Below are 22,051 nucleotides of genomic sequence, written 5' to 3'. Positions count from 1 at the left end.
TTCCAATGTTTTTATCCAGGTCAACTTAGCCTTTTAAAAAATTACGTAATTTTTTCAAAATATTTTAAGTATTTGTTTATTTTAAAATTCAAACAATTCTTTTCAGTAAACTAGTGCCTATGGTTTAAAATTAAAGCTTTACTCAAAGTTTAAGGCACTCTAAGTGAGGTTTTTGCTTTTTATTTTATGAATTCATTTTCCTTCATGCAAGAGCTACTAAAATCACTCTTTTAATATTGTCAATAACTTAAAAAACATTTTTAAAATCAACCCACAAATTCATAACAAAGTAAGAAATACTTCTCCGTCAATGACATTAAAAGAGAAAACTTCAAAGTGTTAGAATGAATTGTGAAATCACAAATAGTTGGGTCAAAAGCATTTATATAAAAACATGATTCAACAAGAGAGATTTCGTTATTGAAAGAAGACAACACTTTCATTGTTTTTTATTCTTCTTCGTGTGAGATGAAAGGTACAGCATGTACTGTTTCTAATGAAATATGATTTTAATATAAAGTTCAATTTAGAAAAGTAACGTGCTCATTCCTCCCATTTCACTCTGCTCCTTTACAAAGATTTCAAAGTATTGGTAAATGATGGTGACGGCTAGTAAAATACCAGTACCACTTCCAATGGCGCCTAGAAAAATAATAACAAAGAATTAGAATCATGTTTGACTACATCCAAGCAAAAAAAGATGTTGGTGGGATTTGACCACTGATATCTACTAGAAATCTGGATAACTTATACCCCGAAGTCAGCATTATTAAACAGAGATGAGTAGGAAGGTAGGGTACATCTAACTCTAACCATTTTACTCTCTAACAAATGTTTATCCCATAACTGATTAATTAGATAATAAATAGAAAATTTCTAATTTTTACATACTATGGAAGAAATTAGTGATTTTCAACCGACAACAATTTGATTTTAACTAGAGTTCACCAATTTTCGCATCAAGAATTAGTAAAAAATTCAGTATTTTGCCTCATTTTCTGCAGGAAAAAATTTCTATGCTAATCTGACATGTCTGTTGAAAGTTGTGTGTGATATTACAATGGCATGACAAAAGAGGATTTCGGCATTATACAGCAAGGTGAAGGCTCATTAATTGTGTGGGAAGCTACCGTTAATCAAAAAGTTCTAGAGTCAAAATCTGGAGTCTAATCAAAAGTTCAAAAAATCCATTTAGTGCCATTTGCAGAGAAAATTGGAGGCCCTAGTCAGATTTTCCAGCAGGGCAATTTACTTTCCTTCTTTTTCTGCCTCAATTTACTTTTCAAAAACTTCATAGTGTTGGTTAGAGTGCTTGCCATGAATAGCTTGTCCTTGGTGGCCCCAAGAAAACATGAGGGCTATCTTTAGCAAGACTGTATATACCAAGCAAAAGTAGCAGTTTGTGGCAGAATTTAAAGTCTACTATCATTGGAACCTAGGATTATATTGAGGCTAATGTCCTCCAGGGTTGGATAAATAGTACATAACATCATATATTTCAAGTCATACATATACACATGACATATATTAGATATTAAAAGAAGCAAAATTGACAGAATTCATAATTTTTCTTTTCAAATTTTGTTTTAAAAAAATCCATTTTGATTCAAATCTGATTTTTTTATATTTACTAGCCAAATGATCAAATAAAATGTATAAAAAGTATTTTGAAAAAAATATATAGCTAAAACATTCTAACTGTACAATTTTAACTCTAAATATTTCTTACTAAAATGTTTTAAAAATTATTTTCTTAATTATTAATAACTAATCATTGAAATAAATCATGGTTATTTTTGTTTAAGATAAACATCCTAAAATTTTAAAGACAGGGAGGCAGTTTGATAGTTCGATATCCAATGCAGAATAAAATAGTGTAGCTCTAATGACATTAAAAAAAATTTAGTTTTTCTGGACAGAACAAGTTTTTCATCAATATTGGTAAAAAGTACATATTTAATATGCTTTAAAAGCACTTAAAGTATTCAAATAACCATAAAACTTAACAGGTATAATTGATGGGGCATAATAAATGTGCATAATTTCCAGCAAATTATTTTACACAATGATAATGAAAAATTATAATTTCACAGTTAAACGCTTCTCTTATATGTCTCTAACTTAATTTATTTAGAAGTATTTTTTTTAAATATAAAAATTTACCTTTTCATTATTTCTTGTTAAAACATTCATTATCAATGAAATCAGACTTTAAGAAAAATCACACCCTAAACATATCTATAAAAATATTTTCGACTTAATGATTTATTAAAAGAAAATAACTTTTTTAAAACGGTTGATAATTATTTATTAAACAAAAATATTGATTTTTTTTATAAAAAAAAATCAGTTTATTTTCTAAATTAATGATTTGTTCAAAAAAAATTAAGTGATTCAAATTGCAATTTTAATCAAGTAATTTATATCCTGCTAACCCTGATCAGAAGTAGCTTTATTTCGATGGGACACTTTATTTCCTCTCCTTTTTCACTTAATTGACATCTTTTAGCCTATGTTAATAAGACCTGACCAGGTAGAGTAGGAAGTGAGTTCCCCCTTAATATGTGTTTAGATATCCTTAATGAATTTGTTTGATTTTCCTTGCATCCAGTTATGGCAACAAAAAAAAATTAATAAATATAAAAAAAATAATAAAAAACAAGATGGCTTCATTTAGTTGATACACATTTTAGAGTAAATATACACTTAATTCTCTATTAAACAGCATATTTTATGAAATTAGTAAGCTTAGCTAAATAGAATAATATCAATTGATCACCAAAGTATTTCTGTCATTTTTCAGATTAATGAGGAACAAGATATAGTCGTCTAATACTGTATTTTTCTTTTATAGTAGGACAAAAAAAACTATTATAAATGTTCTTATCAAAGCAATACTAGATATTTTTCGTAAAAAAAAAAGTCAGTAAAATTAAAAACTAACAACAGATGTGATCAAATCATTAAACATGAATCTTTGAAATTGAAATGCATTTATAAGTACATTACAATAATTACTTACACTAATAACAATGACATATTTTAAAATTTAACATTTCAATGTTAAGATCAAAAGTAATTGCTTTGCTTGAACTCGAAATTTACAGAAATAGGGAATCATACAAATTGTTATTTTGGCGTAATCATTGTATATCCAGAAAACACTATTTTTTTAAGAAAAAAAAAAAGATTTAAGCACTGAAAATAGAAAGGACTCACCAAGAAAATCTGCAAGAACAGATAGTGCACCAATACATAATCCTCCAAAGGCAGCTGCAGTTGGAATGTATCGATTCAATTCATGAATCATTGATTTTTCTCTGTGGCCTCTCATTACCATTTGCTGTTCTTTCAAAGTTTTGGCAACCTATATTAAAGAAAATAATGTATTGAAAGTTCCTTAGTGGATTGTTATAGGAAGTACAATTTATACATATTTACTGCATTTTCAAGAATGTGTTTAAGTAGACTTGTGGTTCCATCTCCTATTTTTAATTAAAAAATGGTGAATATATGGTATGCTACAAAATCTCCAAACTTCAATCACGCTATAACACTATTACTTTCTTGAATTTTCAACTATATTATAGAATAGGTACATTTTTAAGTAAGCCTAATTTATAAGTTCCATAAAAAATCTTCATGTCTAAATGTATGAAAGGCATATAAGACAACTCCCTAACCTTCATTGCATTTCTAGGGCTCAAAAAGTATAAGTGAAAATTATGTTACCTTGATTTTGTTAACTAAGCTATAATTTTATTAACTTGTAGCAGAACATACAAATTAGTTATTTGATTTTATATGCTTTCTGCACAAATTCAGTTAAAACCTTTAAAGCAATATATTAGGACATTTCTATAAAGAAAAAATTCATTGTTTTATATAAATCCTGCATTATTACAGAAAATATGATATATAATTGACATCTAATACTGGTCATTTGCAAATTTTAAGCATTTAAATTTTTTTCAGAAAGCATTACTGCAAAAAAATGGTTGCAGTTTCTTATTTCAACAAAAAGGGAACAGTCTAAATGAAAATGTAAAAAATTTCTTTAATCTACTCTATTACTTTAGAAAGATAAAGATCGAGGAGGGTTACGATGGAAGAAAAAAAAAAATTCTAATCGATATAAAAAGACGAGAATAAAAAAATATTTCAGTGCGAAAAAGCCCTACTAAAAGTAAAACTATTATTCAACATTTTATATCTAATTTGAATTAAATTTATAGGTTGGCCACTCAAAACAGATTTCAAATTTCCCAGATTTTTCCAGGTAAAAATCTTAAAATTTCCAGGTTTGTGTTTTTTTCCTTTTTTCTTATAAAGTGTAGGATGTGTACAAGAAAAGTGTCAACATAATAAAATATCTTATTCAAAATGTCATTTTTTTAAACATATCTTGAAAAAATTTTTTATTTTTTTACATGATATTTTTATTATTTTTTAATGTTCTGGTACAACATTAATTTTTAAAAAATTAAGACATGGAGAAAATATGTTTAGCTTGCAGAATATATTGTTTTTATTGAATAATTTTAATTGTTTTTATTGAATTTAATGTGCTACTTTAAGTAGTATTTGCTCAAAGTGCACCGACAAAATGACAAAATAACCAATAAAACCTTGGATAAGTATTGTTTAATATATTTTCATTAAGGAAAAGAAAACCGTTTCAGGTGATTATATATCAATAATTCTTAATAATTACAGTGACTCCCAAAAGTGCTCACTCACTTATAACTTAGATTGAAATAGGAAATAAAAATTCAATAATTAAAATGAATATTTCACAATTGGTATTTGAAAATAAGATGTATAATCTATTCTTAGCAAAACTGCACGGAATATTTTTAAAAAAAAGCCAAAAGTTAATTTTTTAATTAAATAGTAACAAAAATGTTACCCCACGAAAGTCATCGTACATTTAAATGTTTTGGATCTCAGAATTAAAATTATTGTCAATTGCTTTTCTTATTTAATTATTTTTCATTTAATTTTTTATTTCTTTATTAGCAATTTAATATCAAACCTATAATAGCAAAATTATATTTTAATTTTTGCTTGCTAACTCCGTAATATTTTATTTTATCATTTAAAAATGACTTGTGGTCGTAATAAAATAGACCAAATTTGATTATTTGTCTTCATAAGAGGTAAATCAGTAATGAATATGTTAAATTAGTTTACTGTATTCAATTGAACTGTGCAATATGTGATAAAATGCTGAAAAGAAGGACTTCATATCAGAGATTAAATTTATAAATTTTGTGGAAAAATTCATAAATTTGCAATTGAGCGTTGTAAAAGTTACCTATAAAATTTAAAAAAATATTCTGCACGAATTTCACCTGACAAAAAAAAAAAAAAAAACTAGTTACACGTATTTTCAACCTTTAAAAGCTATTGTAGATGCTAAAGGAAACTCCACTAAATGTTAATTTAACGAAAAATTAGATTTACTAATAGACTGAGTTTTTTCTTTAAAAGTGTATGACTTTTGCGGGATAAAGTTTTTGTCACTTTTTGATGATTGATTCCTTAAAAATAAACTTTTCCTTTGTTTTTAAAATATTTCAACTTGTCATTTAAAATATTTCAGTTTTGTTAAGATTAGAACACATTTTCTATCATTAAATATACATTCTGAAACATTCATTTTAATTAATGGATAGTTTTATTTCATTGAAAGTCATAAGTGTATCAACACTTTTGTGAATCACTGTAATTACATTTCAATATAAAGCTGTACTGTATACTGCATTTCATCTTACCAGTGCTTTTTATAAAATTCACTGATCATATTTTCCTTAAACCAATATCTCAAGTGAAATTTTTAAATAATGGTATTTTGAAATAGCATTTTTATTTTAAGAGATTCAGTATAAAAAAATAAATGTTAGAAATGTAAAATTGTCTAATTTTTAGTTCTATACTCTATAGAAGAAAAAAATAGATAAAATTCCTTAAAATTTATACTTTTTGATTTTTATTCTTATTTGAAATCAAAACATTTAAAGAATTCCAATCTAAACACACAGTTTTTTAGTTTAGCATAGTTAATTGTTTTTGTTTGAACAACTGGAATCTTGTACAGTGCAGAACTAAAACACTAAGTTTCGTTTCCCTTCTCCTGACTAAACACATATGAATAAAAAAAATTTTATTTTATGTATATACATCATTTAATATGTTTCCTATATATTCCATAGTCATTGTCAGCTTTTTTAGGTAAAAAGAGGAATAGTTTTGAAATATCATCTCTGGAATACAAGCAACATTTACGAACTTTCGATATTGTGATAACCATACAATTCGAATTTTTAATCAAAAAACTAATATTTATCAATAAAACCGTAAAATTTGATATTAATATATAGTTAGTTCTAAAAAAAACTTTTTTCAAAATAAAAATATACTATAAAAGGTTAAAATGAAATAGAAAAAATTAGCATTAATGCAAGAATTATAACAATTTTTCGACAAACATTGCTGTTAGTGATAGGGGGAAATGCGTGATTGGTTGGTTTGCTGAGAAAAAATAATTTACAGATTTCTTTGAATGGGAGTTCAAAAGCTTTCAGAAAAAGAGTGCAATATAAAATCCATTATTATTAAATTTTAACCAACTAATTTTTAGAGAATTTAATAGAGTTAAAAATACAAAAACATTTTGACTCATTTTGTCAAAATAGATAAAAAATTACCACTCTCAATTGCAAACAAACTTGAATCATTGTGCGAACAAACCCACGGACAGAATTTAAAAACCGAATCCTAACCCCGTCTTCCACATCCACCATAATCTTTGCCTTTCCGAAATTGCACAGTCCCATAGTCTGCATAGAGATCAAAGGTTTCTACATTTGCATGGGAGAATTTTATGTTGTATTCTAGTTTAACAGGGTAATAATGGAGCAAATTTTGATGAAAGAAAAGTAAACAGATGATATTTTAACTGTTTGGAGATACATTTCCGTCTAAAAAATGTGGGTATAATGGATAAAACAATTTAAATTAAGAAAATTAGCAAATAATTTAAATTAGTGAAATTAAAAAAATATATAAGAAAAAATTTCCAGCTTTTCTTTAACATTTCCAGGTTTTTATCCATATTTCCCTGATTTTTCCAGGTTTTTTCCAGTATAAAAAAATTCCCTGATAATTCCAGGTTTTCAAGGTTTTCCAGGTGGGTGGCCACCCTGATTTAATATGCTCAGAACAAAGGAAATTACATCATTGAAATTTTAAAATCTCATATAACAAAGTTTTGATAACTTGCAAAAATAAGTTTGAAAATCAAAAATGAAAAACATTGCAGATATTTAACACTAGATACTTTCAATGTCAATTATCTCAATTTCAGCTTAACTTTTAGAACAAAATTAAATGATGCACAGAGTAAGAAGTACTTACATCTTTTGCACTAGATCCAGATACTTCAATCCAGGTCTTGGAGAAGAATGCACATGAGCCCAACATGAAAACTATGTAAAGCACTGCATGAACAGGGTCTTCCAAAATATGTGCTAAGTTCTCTGGTGGAGATAAGTAATAACACAAACCTCCAATAGGATACGCTCTGGCAGGCCCAGCTCCACCAACATCCTTAAAAAATATAAATTATACTTTAGCACAATAAAAATAGAAAAAATAGAGTTAAAATTATGTTTGAAATTAAGACACTAAAAAGTGACTTGAAGAAAAACCTCATTGGACTATTTTGCAAGATTAGTAGTTCATCACAACAAAATTTGTATTTGTGGGAAAATGCAACCTCTTATGAATTTGTACAAAAAATTAGAATGCAGGAGAAATTCCGAAAATTGAAAAGGGGCATATAAAATAAGAAAATATGATATCAAAGCATCAATTATGCCATCACATTAATCTACTATACGAATAATTAAAACAAATTTTGTGTCATGAATATGTAAAGTTAAATTTTGAGACAAATAAAAAAAAAATAATTTATTTCAATATTTATCATAGACTTAAACCCAAGAGAAACAATCATCCATCAGAAAGACATTCGTATTACTTTAACAAACCTAATTAAATCCTTTCCTTTTGCTATTGCTGTGTCTAGTAGTACAGTATCCAAAAATATTTGAATATACAGTAGGGAACCGATTATCCGGAACGATCGGGACCATCGCTATTCCGGATAACTGATTTTTCCGGTTTTCTGAATCGCTACAAAAGCCGTTTTTTTTTATTGTCAAATTCAACTAAAAAAATATATTTGGAAATAATCTTGAAAAGAAGAAAAAACGATGAAGTAATACACTAATGATTGTTTCCAAAATGATGGTAAGGTAAACATCTTTCAAAAAAGAAAGAAAAATCTTGAAATCTTATGAGGAGAAAAACATTTGTTTTTTCAAAAATGGCGGGAAAATTTATCGAATTTCGTTCCGGTTATTTGGTTTTCCGGTTCTCTGATTTCCGGATAAGGGGTTCTGTACTGTATTATATTTTCCAAAATTAATTTCTTTTATTCCCAAATGTGATTTGAGTTTAAAACCTTATCTAAAAATATTCACAAAGATCACAACTTATCACAAAATAAAACAAAGTTTGTCAATTGACACAATAATACTTAATTGCAATATTAAAATTTTATGCTGAATTTTATAAACTTTTTCATTAATTAAAATAGCTAAATATCGCAAAAGTTCCACTTTTGTTCAACTACAAATTCTAAGAATTGGACAAAAATTCAATAAATATTTCTACATATTAATAAATAAAAGTTAAATAAAACAGGGATGAAAGTACCAGTTAGCAAAAAAAGCTGAATTCAACATAAACGCAATCAAACATTATGAAATTAATAAATGTATGGAGCTTAAAAAGCTTTGAAAAAAAGCTGAATTCAGAGTAAAAGCTGAAAACTTTCATGCCTGATAAAAGAATAAATTAAAAATAAACTAAATCAGTAACAATAAAGTGAAAAGAAAAACACTTACTGCCCAGACTCCTAATAGGTTAACTAGGAAGTTTCCACTAAATTTGACAGCAAGCATCTATAATTGAAATGCATAAATTTGTTTATGAATATTTTTAATTACAAAAATAGTAAAACAACAAACAGTTAACTTATAGATAGAGGTGCACAACCTGAAGCTATTGCGCCAGATGTGGGCCACTGGTTGTTGAAATGCTATTCGCGAAAGCACTTGAACATAATGAAAAATTATTGTAATTTTTTTTTCTTCTTTCTTTAAAACAAAAACGAAATAGTCGGAAATTTTGAATCGTACATTTCAAGTATTTTTAATCACTCAAACCGAGCAGATTCCATTGTAAACGTTAGTTTTTTCTTACATCACTTTTTTTCTTTTTTTTTTTTAGGATTATTGCAACGGATTCTGATACGCAAATTTCGAAATCTAGTTTTTTTGGAAGCAATTTATTTGTGCCCATTTAGTCCAAGTGAATTTCCATGGTGTTTCAGGCAGTTATTGTCAGATTTCTATGTAGTTTTTAATTCCTCTGTATTTTTAATAACATATTATTATATATATATACTGCATTTTTATAATAATTTTTAATGGGCTTAATTTGTCCCGATTTCATCGCAAATCCAAGATTTTTTACTGTCCTTTCAGCAGTTATTGCAATGCTTTCCATCATAGTTTAGAAAATCCCACTATTTTTAATACAATAAAACGGCATGAGACCTTTGAATTACGCATCACTTCTATCACTTGCTTTACTTGTGCAGATTTTATCATCAATGCAAGTTATTTTTTGATCTTTTTCTTTTTGGTAGTTATTGCTACTTCTATGTATGGTTGTGAAAATCCCGATATTTTTAACATTGTATTATTAAGACTTTCAAATTATGCATTTTAATAAGAACTTTTAACACTTGATTTATTTGTACCAATTTCTTCAAACTATTGTACAATCTTTTTTTTTTACTGTTGTTGGCACTAATTTCCATGTATTTTTTGAAAAATCTTGTTATTTTTAATAAAATATTATTAAAAAAATATGAAATTATAAAGTAGGTGAGAAAACTGCTTATTGTTTCTTAATTTTATTCCTAACTTTTTATAGCTTAAAAAACAGTCTAAAATTAACGACTATAATTGTAAATATTCGTAACAATTGTAAATTCCCGTAATCCTATAATTGTAAATATTCGTTAAATGTCTTATAATTCACTAAATATAAATGACCTAAAGTCAAAAATATGTTCTATGTCAATATGTCTAAACTAAATGTTTCATCTTATTTTGACATTTATCTTATTTATCTTTAATTCTATTTATTAAATGTTTATTTTAAAATCATTTTAGGCAACTATAAAATCAAATATTTAAATTGCATTTACTTTGCTCAGTAAAATAGTTATTTCGCTTTTATTATTTGAACATTACAGTTAAATTACTTTGTGAAAAAACCTTCGTGAAATGTGATATGATAAAACTTTAAAAATCATATACATTGAAAAATCTACTAATTTTTTCTTTCCTTTGAAAAATATCAGTTTAGTATTTGAGTTTTGAATGAATTTTAGTATTTGAAAGCATTTAAATTTTTGCACATATTTGCATATATATATTGAAGCTAATAGATAAAAAAAAAAATAGAATTAAAAACATTGATGTCTATATAAAAAATAGCATAATTGTCATCAACATGTCGCAATACTTGGGCATGTGGCTTTTCATTGGTCAACCTGCTGTTAAAAGGCATCCTAAGCTCAAAAGGTTGTTCACCCCTACTATACAAGATAAAATTAAAAATATACGAGTATAAACTTTAAATATAGAAAGAGTTTTACCTGGGATATTACATAGAGATTTGAAACAAGTGCAGATTGGAGAATAATTGGAATGTTAGAAGTGTAAAACAACTTAATGGGGTAGGAACTGTACTGTCCTCGATAACGTGCTGATTTGATTGGTAAGTCTACTCTGAAACCCTTTAAAATAGAAACAGAAGCATGTTAAGAGTATTTGGAATGCAATTTCATTTTAGCTCATTTGAATTGATTACAGATTAAAAATAAAATAAATCATATTTTGACACTGAACACAACTAAAAAATTATAAATAAGTATATATCACTCATTAAACTATTAAAAAAACTTAAAAATTAATTAATAGTTTTAAAAGCTATTCTACAAGTAAACAAACGTTTATTGTCAGAGGTTTTCTAATATAGAATGTGCACCAAGTAACCATTCATCGGCACTTGTATTATATTAGTCATAAAATAATAAAATAGTTAAAATTTGCTAATAAGGCTGAAATGGCACATTTTTTTAATCTTATATTCAATATTTGAATCCAATATTTCACAAGCAATGATTTAAACATCCTTTTTCTATGCTTTTATCTTAAAAAGATTAATACAACTACTTATAAAAATAATAAACATGTGAACAAAACAAAATAAAGATTTGTACCTGGAAATATATTACTATCGCAAAAACTAGGACTGTTGCTAACAAATTCATCAAGTTAGGTAGATTCTGACGGTAAAATGCTTCTCTCAGAGCTCTTACTTTATCTGTACGGGTTGCAAGAAGGTGAAATAAGGCAATGATAGCACCTTCAAATTCAGTTCCTGTAAAAACATTAAAGAAAATAAATATGTAATCAATCAATACAAGTAAATTTAAGTTTCGATATTTATTTCTATATAAAGGCAAGACACTAATATACTAAAAAAAGAAATTAGAATACTTAAAAGGCATTTGGAAAAAAAAATTAAGAATCTTGTGGGTAGCAAATTTAAGCTATCAATATTTTTGTTTAAATGCTAAGATGTAAAGTGTAGAATTTATAAAACCGTGAGAGTGAAGTACAGAATTTAATTCTATATAATAACTTAAAGCAAGTTTTTATAAGTGAAAGAACTTATTACTTATTGAGAAATAGAGCAGAAAATCTAACATTTGAAATAATAAAATAACAAATATTAATGCTAGTAACAAATAAGATAAATAGTAAAATAAATATTAAAAACAAATAAGATTAAACTAAAACAAAAATATATTATAAATTACTTAAATAGCAAAACTGGTCATAGAAGCCTTAGTTCAACTATGACTCAGACTTAAAACAGTTTATAAAACTTTACAAATTAATTAGTGAATGGACACTAATAAACTAAACTAGGTTGAAAAATCTAATTCCAATCTTCAACAATCTAACAATATAAACTTTATTTTGATAAGTTTATATAAATTTTGAAACATTTTGGGTAAAGAATTTTTGCCAGTATCATAATAGTTCAACGTCTTCAACTACTACAACATTTCAAAGAAATATTATAAAAAATAGAAATCTTTTTTAAAAAACTTAAGTGTAAATAAGTACAAATATAAACAGGTAGTAAATACAGAATATTAAATTTATTCTGTCAAGTTCTAAAAAAAGACAGTTTTAAATAAAGAGGATGTATAATCCACAACTTTTCAGTATATCGAGTTAGTCACAGATTGACTCCCTTCTTATACTGAGCATAAAAATTAATACTCTCTTAAATTTGGACTATTATAATACTGTGTTTGAGTTTGTGCAGTTCTGGTTCAGCAATAATGTGGCACATTTTTTAAACTAAATCTTTGCATTTCTGAACATCCAGTTACTTGATAGTCGGGCTTTTATTGCATTTTAAGAAAAAATCTGTTTAAAAAAGATTCTAGAATGAAAAATTAATTTTTCAATGGCTATAAAACAGTTTTATTTAAACTATGAACTTTTTAAAAGTTTTTAAAAATTTTGAAGAAGTCAAATTACATAGCTACTACACCCTAAGCATGTTATTAATTGGAAAAAAATTTAAATTCTTTTTTAATTAAAACCAACTCAACAGTCCATTTACCAGATTAATGCATAGATCAATTTTCATTGAATTTCATACCTCTTCCAGTATTTACAGTGGCAGGACTGAAAGCCTTCCAGACAATTGTCTCACAGATATTTGTGGCAATAAATAAGGAGATTCCAGAACCTAATCCATATCCTTTCTGCAACAACTCATCAAGCAACAAGACAATTAAGCCAGCAACAAATAACTGGAAAAAAATTTATAATCAACATTTTTTGCTTCTACACACATATACATACAACTGTATAATAATGAGCTCATTTATAAAGAAAATTAAAGGAACTGAGAAAATTTAATACTGCAAGAGTACTGTAATGCGAAAGAAAAAACTAGAAAATAAATTTTTCATCAAAGTCATCAACATTAACTGACACATTGTTAATGTTTTAAAATTGACAAAGTGTAATTTTTTAAAAATGGTTTCTAAATGTTCCCAATCAGAATTTTGATCGACAAAAACTGTTTTCAAATGCAACAAAAAGTTTAGAATTAAAGTGGATGCAACAATAAATATAAATGGCGTAATTCACAAAAAAATTTATGTAGAACATACAAGTAGACATAGTCAATGGAAGAAAGAATCTGGTCAATAACTAGTATAGCAATATCTTTGCTGGTCATTGACTTAAATATTTCTCATTTTTCGGTTGCTGTACCATAGCCTCGTTATTGCCAGAGATCACACTAAATCAGACCTTGCAATATATACTAAATTAAGATTTACAATTACATAAACTTTTCATACCTGGATAATGATCAGAATACAAACACCAGCACCAATATCAGCAGGATCACCATACATTCCAGTCATCACATACACAATGGCTTGTCCAATTGTGATTACCATACCAAATACTAAAAAATAAAAAGAAATAATTACACTTAATTCAGAAACTTCAAATGCATATTTTGAAATGATTAGCATGAAGATCAATTAAATTTAACTTTTAGCTTGCACTAAATCAAAATTTTAAAATAATTTATTTTTCTTGTATAGTGTGCAAAGTAGAAGAAAAATTTTTACACCCAAATTATGATCAAATTTTTAGTGATTAAAATAAGGTCATCACTAGGACAGGGCTATAAATCGATGTATCGAGACATATCGATTTAACGCATATATCGGCAAGACGATACAGTGACTTTCATTCAAGGAGATGCATCAGAAATCTGATTTAAGCCGTCGAGTAAAGACAACGAGCGCCAAACGATATAAGACTCTTCTCTTACGTTCCGATGTCGACTCGTGCTGTGGAAGACGATGTTTGTTTCGTTATTTTGAAATGGCCTTGATTGGTGAGCTGTAGAATCAGAATCAGAGTTTTGAGAACACACATCGTTATATCGCATGTTCCTTTTCGCACCTCTTAGCTTTTTTTTTCTTTGTCGCGTCTTTTCTTGTAGATTATTTTCAGTGGGACTAACTTCGTGATCGCCGATGTTACCTTGTTCTGAAGGCAATCTATTATTGAAAAGAATACATAAAGAAGAGTTTCTTCATTAATTAGATAAGTTTTTTTTAAAAAAACTTTTCATTTTTAATGAAAATTATCGGCAATCTAATTTAGGCACCCATAAAGAATTGAATTTGTTAGGCTATTTTTTTACTTTCTTTTAATTTATTAAAAACTTTTTGGATGAAACTTCTAATAATTTAATGAGTTTTTATTACTGATTTTAAATTTATAAATCTTGTTGTTTTTATTTTTAGAAATAAAGTTAAAACAAAATTTATTTTTGTCATTTGGATTTGAACATAAGTCAATCAACTAAAAATTTGGAAGGTTTGCATATTTTATTCATATTTTAAAAATCATTTAGCACTTCGTTTTATTAGTATTTTTTTTAAAAAATATTCTTTTCATATTATTTGTTAATTAGCTAAATATATTATCGAATATCACAATTTTTTTTATTATTAAGTAATTATATCTTACTTTGTTTTTCGTTCATAATTCGGTCATTATTTAATTTAATTTAATTATTTATCTGAAATGATAAGGTCCCGCTGTGCACTGATCATTAAGACACGGTTCCCTGCAGATCACCGAAGTCAAGCATCACTGGCTGCGGTCGGTGTGCGGGTGAGTGACCACTTAGATCAGTCTGGTTAGGGACTGAGGGTGTGTGGTATTAGTCCTCGTTAAACTGTTCTACCGTAAAGTGCTTGACTTCGCTTGCAGGTCGTCGAGCTACCGAAGCGGGGGTGCCATCCCATCTGCAGAGGATCAAAATTGTGATGGCATGTCTTCGGATCATCCTCAGGGATGTTTCCCAGACCGTCGCCAATAGCCCATTGTGCAGCTCTAGTGTGACGTAAATGAACTATAATAGAACTATAATGACTGAAATGAAAAAAAAAAGAGTTCTTTAAAAGTGTTTTTTTTATTCTAAAATTTATTTAGCACTTTGTTTTAAACATTTAACGTTAATTTTTAACGTTTCATTTAGAAATTGATCATTACGATCAAACTTAATAATTATGTAATTATTTATGCATAATAGTACAAGAAAATATTAATTTGTAAAAAACGCTTTAAAAAAAGTTTTTAGCACTTTGTTTTACGCGTGTTATGAATTTCTAAACAAATATTTCAATAAATATTTTAAGTAAGATTTGAACATTGTAGTCAATTTATTTAATAGCTTTCTTAAGCAAAACATATATACCTTCAAATTTATAAATTGATTGAAATCAATCTGAGTATGAAGTTTTGATAGAAATCTGACTTTCTGTGCCTTACAAGTAAATGAAATTCAAAAATGCTATATCGCGATGCAAAACTGACGATGCATCACGATATATAATTTCTAATATCGCCCAGTCTTAGTCATCACGATTGAAAAAATATAATATCATTAAACACGTTAATTTAAGTTACACCATAAGGTACAGACAAGTATTTTTTCTAAGTGAATTTTTTTCTTTAATAGGTTTCCAACAGATTGAAAATTTTGACCTCAATTAATAGAAGTAAACACAATCTAGAAGATATGTTCCACAGTTTAGTCAAGAGACATGGCAAAAATATGAACCTTTTATTGTTATTCTAAAATCAACTTCAAGGAAAATATATTTTGAATTATCTATTACTTAATTTAAAAATAAAAAAATTTAATTTTTTTACGTAATTTTAAAATAATTTCTAAATTTAAAAGTCTTATTTTTAATTTCAATTTCCAGAAATAATTGATGAAGTTAAAAAATATTTCTGCCTGAAACTCTTTAACTAAGCAAGTTTCATAAAAAGGTGCAAAGGTAATTTTTCTAACGTAGTTAGTAGCAGATATATCGTGAAACAGGTAAAATAGAAAAATATTAATAAGAGAGCCATACTTTTAACCAACCTCTGAACTAAACTATTGTAATCAGAACTCAATCATTGTGGTTGATAAAAAATTCTTATTTTTATAGGCAAATCTTTATTTAAGATAGACTATGAAATCCTATGAAGTTTTAACATTTAATGCATTGTATAGAGCATAGTACATTTTTATTCATATATGGCTTAATTTGCATTTTTTTCTTAGTTTACAAAAATCTAAGAAATGTAATAAGTAAATTTTGGAACTGATTTGCTATGCATCTGCACAACAAATCAGTGTATTTGGCAATTTTTTTCTCGTCAACAACTTTTGGCACATTTTTATTGTTGCCATTTTCATCACAAGACTAAAGTGGAATCAAATATTGCAACCATATTGAACTCTAAGTTCACTTGTATAGCAGTAATTTTTTGATAAAAAAACATGCATTTCATAAATAACTGCAGATCTATATCAAACGTTATTTCCCAGGCAACTGATTTGCTGTGCCTACACCCGATGGTGAAAACGGAATTAAGTATTGCAAACCTATGAAATTTGAAGTTTTAAACAAAAAACATGCATTTCAAAAATAAAAAAACTGATATATATCAAATGTTTATCTCCCAGGCAACAGTTTTATTGCCAGTCTGCTGTAAATTTCATAAAAATATAGCAATAGATATACACAAAACTATTATTTAACACTTCTGAACAGACATATATATAAAAAACGAAACAATAAACACACTGCATTTTCTTACTATAAGAACATGACTTATTTCTTTTCTCCAAAATACCTTAAGATTAAAAATCTAAAAAAATGGGTGCAGATACATAATTGATAGCTATAAATTAAAAACTATAAAACATTTTCTGCCATCCCTTAAAATCACTACTTTTTATTTATAATCCATTAAAAAAATTAATTCACTGTTTAAATAATAATTACACTGGTAAAATCATCTGTGTTTATATGTTTAATTCTGATAACTATTATAAATATTTATGTTATTAGTATTATTCTCAGCTGGTTAAAATTTTATAAGTTTCTGTTTTGGGGGGAAAGTGTGAGTATATTAATAAATTTTTCAAACAATTTCAAATTTTAAAATTTTTTTCAAATAAAAATGCACTTTAAAATTTTAATTGTCTCATAATTTTCAGTTTAAATTATAGAAAAAACCTTCAAGTTGTTTTTAAATAAATGCTTTTTTTTTTTTAGTTTACTGTTTTTGGAAAAAATTTGTGCGCAGCAATTGTCTTTTAGGATGTCTTTAAATATTTTTATACACTACAAATTTTTCTCTGAAGTCGATAATTAGTGAGTATTACTTTTTGAAATCCACACATAAAATAGTATAAGAGGATAATTTAAAAACTGCTGAGAATCAAATTCAGCTATTACATAATATTACTCATTCAATAAATTTTTACAGTGTTGAGTGGCCTTTTAGAACTCAAAATGCACTTTTCTGTAAGGAAGGTTTTTTTTTATTCCTAGGGAGAACTCTGCAAAAACAAAAACATTAAATAAAAAAAGAGCATATATAATAATTACATTTCTGAGCTCCATTAAATAAGGCTCTATCTTTAGGAGTGTCACCGACTTCGATTATTTTTGCACCAGCCAGAAGTTGCATAATAAGACCAGATGTTACAATGGGTGATATACCAAGTTCCATTAGTGTACCTCTATTTGAAGCTAGAATAACACGCATCCAATAAAAAGGATCTGCAGAATCTGATGACATGATTCCAAACAAAGGAATCTAAAAAATAAAAATAAAAAATAAAATTAGTAGTTAAAAGAAAATAGTGACTAAAATAGAAAATATTTTAGATAAGTCCAAAAAGAAAATACATAAAAGTCTAGAGAAAATAAGACTTTTCAAGAGAACAAATGAAGAAAAGAAAAGAAACGAGAACTCAAAAACCTACAACTTTAATCTTACAGCCCAGAGCAAGTGTGGCTTACATTTTTTATTCATTCAAATTTTAAAAATTCAAAATTTATAATTCTTTTTATATTAGAGACTATGAAAAAACACTAAAATATTTAAATAAATTTGAAAAATGAATTTTATACTATTATGTTAGATTAAAATAATTTTCCCAATATATTAAAAAACTGAAAAGCTAAATTATACGAAAAATGAATAAAATAAATATGAAAATTAATTAAATATATTAATTGTATAGAAACCTTATGCGAGAAAAAACATAACAGAAATTATAAATTTACTTATGAAAATACAGATTCTTACATAAATAAAAGAAAACTTATTCTCTTTCATTTCAGAAAAAAAATTTTACTGCCATAATATGTCTTACTATTTAATAAACATAGAAGAAAAATTAGTCATTTTTATCTATTTAGCAGCAGCAAAACAAAGATATCTTAAAAACAATTTAAAGATTAAAATTTCTCACCTGACAACACACAAGAAAAATAAATAAGGTTATGGCAGTCCATAGAACTTTTTCTCGAAACTGAATCTAGAAAAGAATAGAACAAACAAACATAAGAAAATGCTTTGCATTAAATAAAAATCAATCATAAAAAGTATTTAGGATACACACAAACAATCAATTATAAATTAGGAAAAATTCTTGCAGCCAAAAAAATTCATTTGTATAAATTAAAGAGGTTATCTTTTTATACTTATATTCAATCAAATGCTAAATTCAATCAAAGCAACAATAAAAAGTGGTGTGTTCTGATTTCAGCTGATTACACTTTTGTATTTTGAAGGGAATAATTGAATATCTAATGGCTGCTCTAAAAAAAAAAACAATTAAAAAGGCACACAATCTAGAATCAGAAAAGAGGAAAGTATGAAGCACAAAATTTTTTGAAATATTTATATATAAAAGTATCAGACAGATAATTTTATAAAAATGATTAATAGTAGGCTATAACTGTGTAATATGACTGTTTTATAAAAGAAAGAAAAAAGCTGATAGCAAATTTTCCATATTTTAACACATAACATAATTTATATATATTATTGCATAGAATAACATGTTGCGTGCAGCAGATTGATTACTATAAATAAAAACCTTGTCTCATTTGTTGCCAACTGTTTCATTCATACAGTCATACATGGTGCTATTAATTTTAAAAAAACTCAAAGTTGCTAAGTAAAAAAAATTAGTAAGTCTGCTTAACTGAATGTAAAATAGGCTAGATACCCAACAGCAGTCAAAAATCATGACATTACTAGAAAATACTGAGATCTGAAAAAGAAATAATCCAAGAAAAACAAGTACAGTACAGAACCCGTTATCAGAAAACCGGAAAACCAAAAAACCGGAACGAAATTCGATAAATTTTCTCGCCATTTTTTTTTTTAAATTTTTTTTCCTCATAAGATTTTACGATTTTTCTTTCTTTTTTTGAAGATGTTACCTTACCATCATTTTGGAAATAATCATTAGTGTATTACTTCATCGTTTTTTCTTATTTTTAAGATTATTTCCAAATATTTATTTTCTTTAGTTGGGTTTAACAATAAAAACTACTTTTTGTAGCGATTTAGAATACCTTAAAAATCAGTTATCCGGAATAGCAATTGTCCCGAACATTCCAGATAATCGGTTCCCTATTGTACATATGATATTATTTGAAGGAAAGTTGTACTGTCAACAATTTCCAGCAAGATTCAACATTCTTTAGCTGTAACTATCAGACGTCAGTACGGATCTGTCCAGGCCACATTTACTACCGTTTAGCGGTACCTTCACAAATTCAACTTTATGAATAACAATAGTTTCAAAAAATACTTTTTCTTAAAATTTTATTTTTGCATCCCTTAAGAAACAATAAATCCATATTTTTGTGTTTGATTTTTTATTATAATTTTTAATTTTTCACAAAATAGGTACTTCTCAGAAAAACCTAGACAGACCCCTGATCAGTAAAATGTACTATTTAAAGTCATTAAATTATAGATTTCTCTTTGAATCCCATAAATCTGTAAGGAAACCATTGGTTATTTCGACAAAATATTTTCAAAAAATCATTAACGTATAATTTTGATAGAATAGCTAACTACAATTAATATCACCTACCTAAAAAATATATAAAGAAAAAACAAATAAATGAAGTTATAAATCAAATTTAAATTAAAAACTTACTTTTCTTTCAGGTTTAGCTACTTCAGGTAAAATGCCACAGAATGGCTTTATAACCTCCAAAAACTTAACTGAAACAAGGTAGGGGAAAAAAAACATCAATAATTAAATATCAATAAGAGAGTAATAAAAACAGATAAAAGTACAGCAAATATATAAAACAAAATTATTTTTAAAATTGATTTAAACCAATTTTTTAAATTTTAAACTAGAAAATTTATATAAATAATTAACATTGCTTAGCGATATAATATTGCTGATTTGCTGTTAACTTAAATATTCTGTTATCTTCTTCGCAAAATAAAATTAATATTATTTGTAATGTTTTAAAAAAGTGAATACATTCAGAGGTAAGATTCATTCAAAGGTAAGTTACATTCAAAAGTATCAGAAAGATTATATTTCAAAAATTATATTTAAATTGAAAGGTTATATTAAAAGATTATTTAAAAAAGTGAATACATTCAAAGGTAAGATTCATTCAAAAGTATCAGAAAGATTGAAACATGATGTCATTATGATAATAAGTAACCTATTACTGTATTATTTAACGTAGTTTGATATTTAATATAAAATTTAAAACTACAAAATGTAGTAATAGTGTACTTTTATAACCACTTATTTTAAATATCATTGCTTTTTTTAAATCTACAGTGCAATTTTAAAAATCAGGCAAGGTTTATTATTATTGTGAAAATCCATTTTTAATAAATTACTTTTGTAAAGAAATAATTTTCGATTGTATTTTTTAAATATTAACCATTTTAGAATTAGTTATAATTAAAAAGATTGTGTTAACCTGTTTGTTTACATTTTCCTAATACTTACATTAAATTTTATTTTGACAATTGTTATCAATAAAAGCAAATTGTACTTTGCAGATATGTGGGGTTCTTTAATACTTAAATTTTGGTAATATTTCAGCGCCGTCTGACCTTTGATGATCCTAAGTTAACTCTACTTTTAAATCCGAGTTTAAAATTCAACAATCTTAATATAAATCGTATGGTTATATATAATTTCTTAGAATCTTATTAATTTAAAAATTTAAATGAAACTTTTTAAGGGAATTACAAAAAACTGCGATAATATTTAAAGTAAAAACAAGTGATTATGTGGCACATCACACCTAACAAAATCAGATCATGATCTAACTAAGAATAAGGATCACAGGACAAGATTAACATTTGTATTGGGAAAAAAACATCTTAAAGCAAAAGCAATTTTTAAAGAAGTCTTTTTATTAACTAATCAATGGCTCAAGATACATAAGTACACAAAGAAATTGTAATATTGTACTTGATCATGACAAGTAGCACAACAATGATAACTTAATGTTAGCAATTAAATGATTAGCAGTTGTTAATAGGAATGTTAAATTTGTAATCTCTTTCTATAGTCGTATATCTCACAGAATGTATATCTCTTTCGATTGTGGAAATACACAGAACTGAAAACATAGCAAAGATAGAAACACTTACTTCCCATTTTGATGTTTCTTGATCGTTTCTATAATAAATTATCAAATAAGATCTATTTTTAAAAAAATCTATACATTAACTCTAAAAAAATTTATACATTTACTAATTGAAAAACTCTTAACACGTGTCAAAGTTGCTTATTTGTAACCTTTTATCAACTACCAACAAAAATTTCAGTATCTTGTGCCCTGCCACATCACGATGAAAAGCGGCTGTTAGGAAAGAAAACTCGATGACGTTGCGTAGAGTGAGTTTTTTGGTATTTTTAT

The 22,051-nt window shown here is 26.4% G+C and overlaps 1 protein-coding gene across 1 annotated transcript; it reads right to left on the bottom strand.

Annotated features, from left to right (window-relative positions):
* Positions 1-412: 412 nt before the first annotated feature.
* Positions 413-21,992, bottom strand: Sec61alpha (SEC61 translocon subunit alpha). The gene is made up of 12 exons (XM_016052301.4): positions 21,783-21,992; positions 20,305-20,372; positions 18,598-18,663; positions 17,726-17,936; positions 13,604-13,713; positions 12,892-13,045; positions 11,429-11,589; positions 10,802-10,942; positions 8,976-9,032; positions 7,420-7,611; positions 3,220-3,367; positions 413-642 (listed from the first exon to the last, which is right to left on the bottom strand). The coding sequence occupies exons 1-12, from the start codon at positions 21,787-21,789 to the stop codon at positions 527-529; spliced, it is 1,431 nt and encodes a 476-aa protein (XP_015907787.1). The 5' UTR covers positions 21,790-21,992; the 3' UTR covers positions 413-526.
* Between the last annotated feature and the right edge of the window lie 59 nt (positions 21,993-22,051).

This window comes from Parasteatoda tepidariorum, chromosome 1, assembly GCF_982258835.1.
Source record: "Parasteatoda tepidariorum strain Cologne lab strain chromosome 1, Ptep-v5.0, whole genome shotgun sequence".
Lineage (NCBI taxonomy): Eukaryota > Metazoa > Arthropoda > Arachnida > Araneae > Theridiidae > Parasteatoda > Parasteatoda tepidariorum.
The sequence above is the reverse complement of the archived record's forward strand: the minus strand, read 5'-3'. Positions and strand labels throughout refer to the sequence as shown.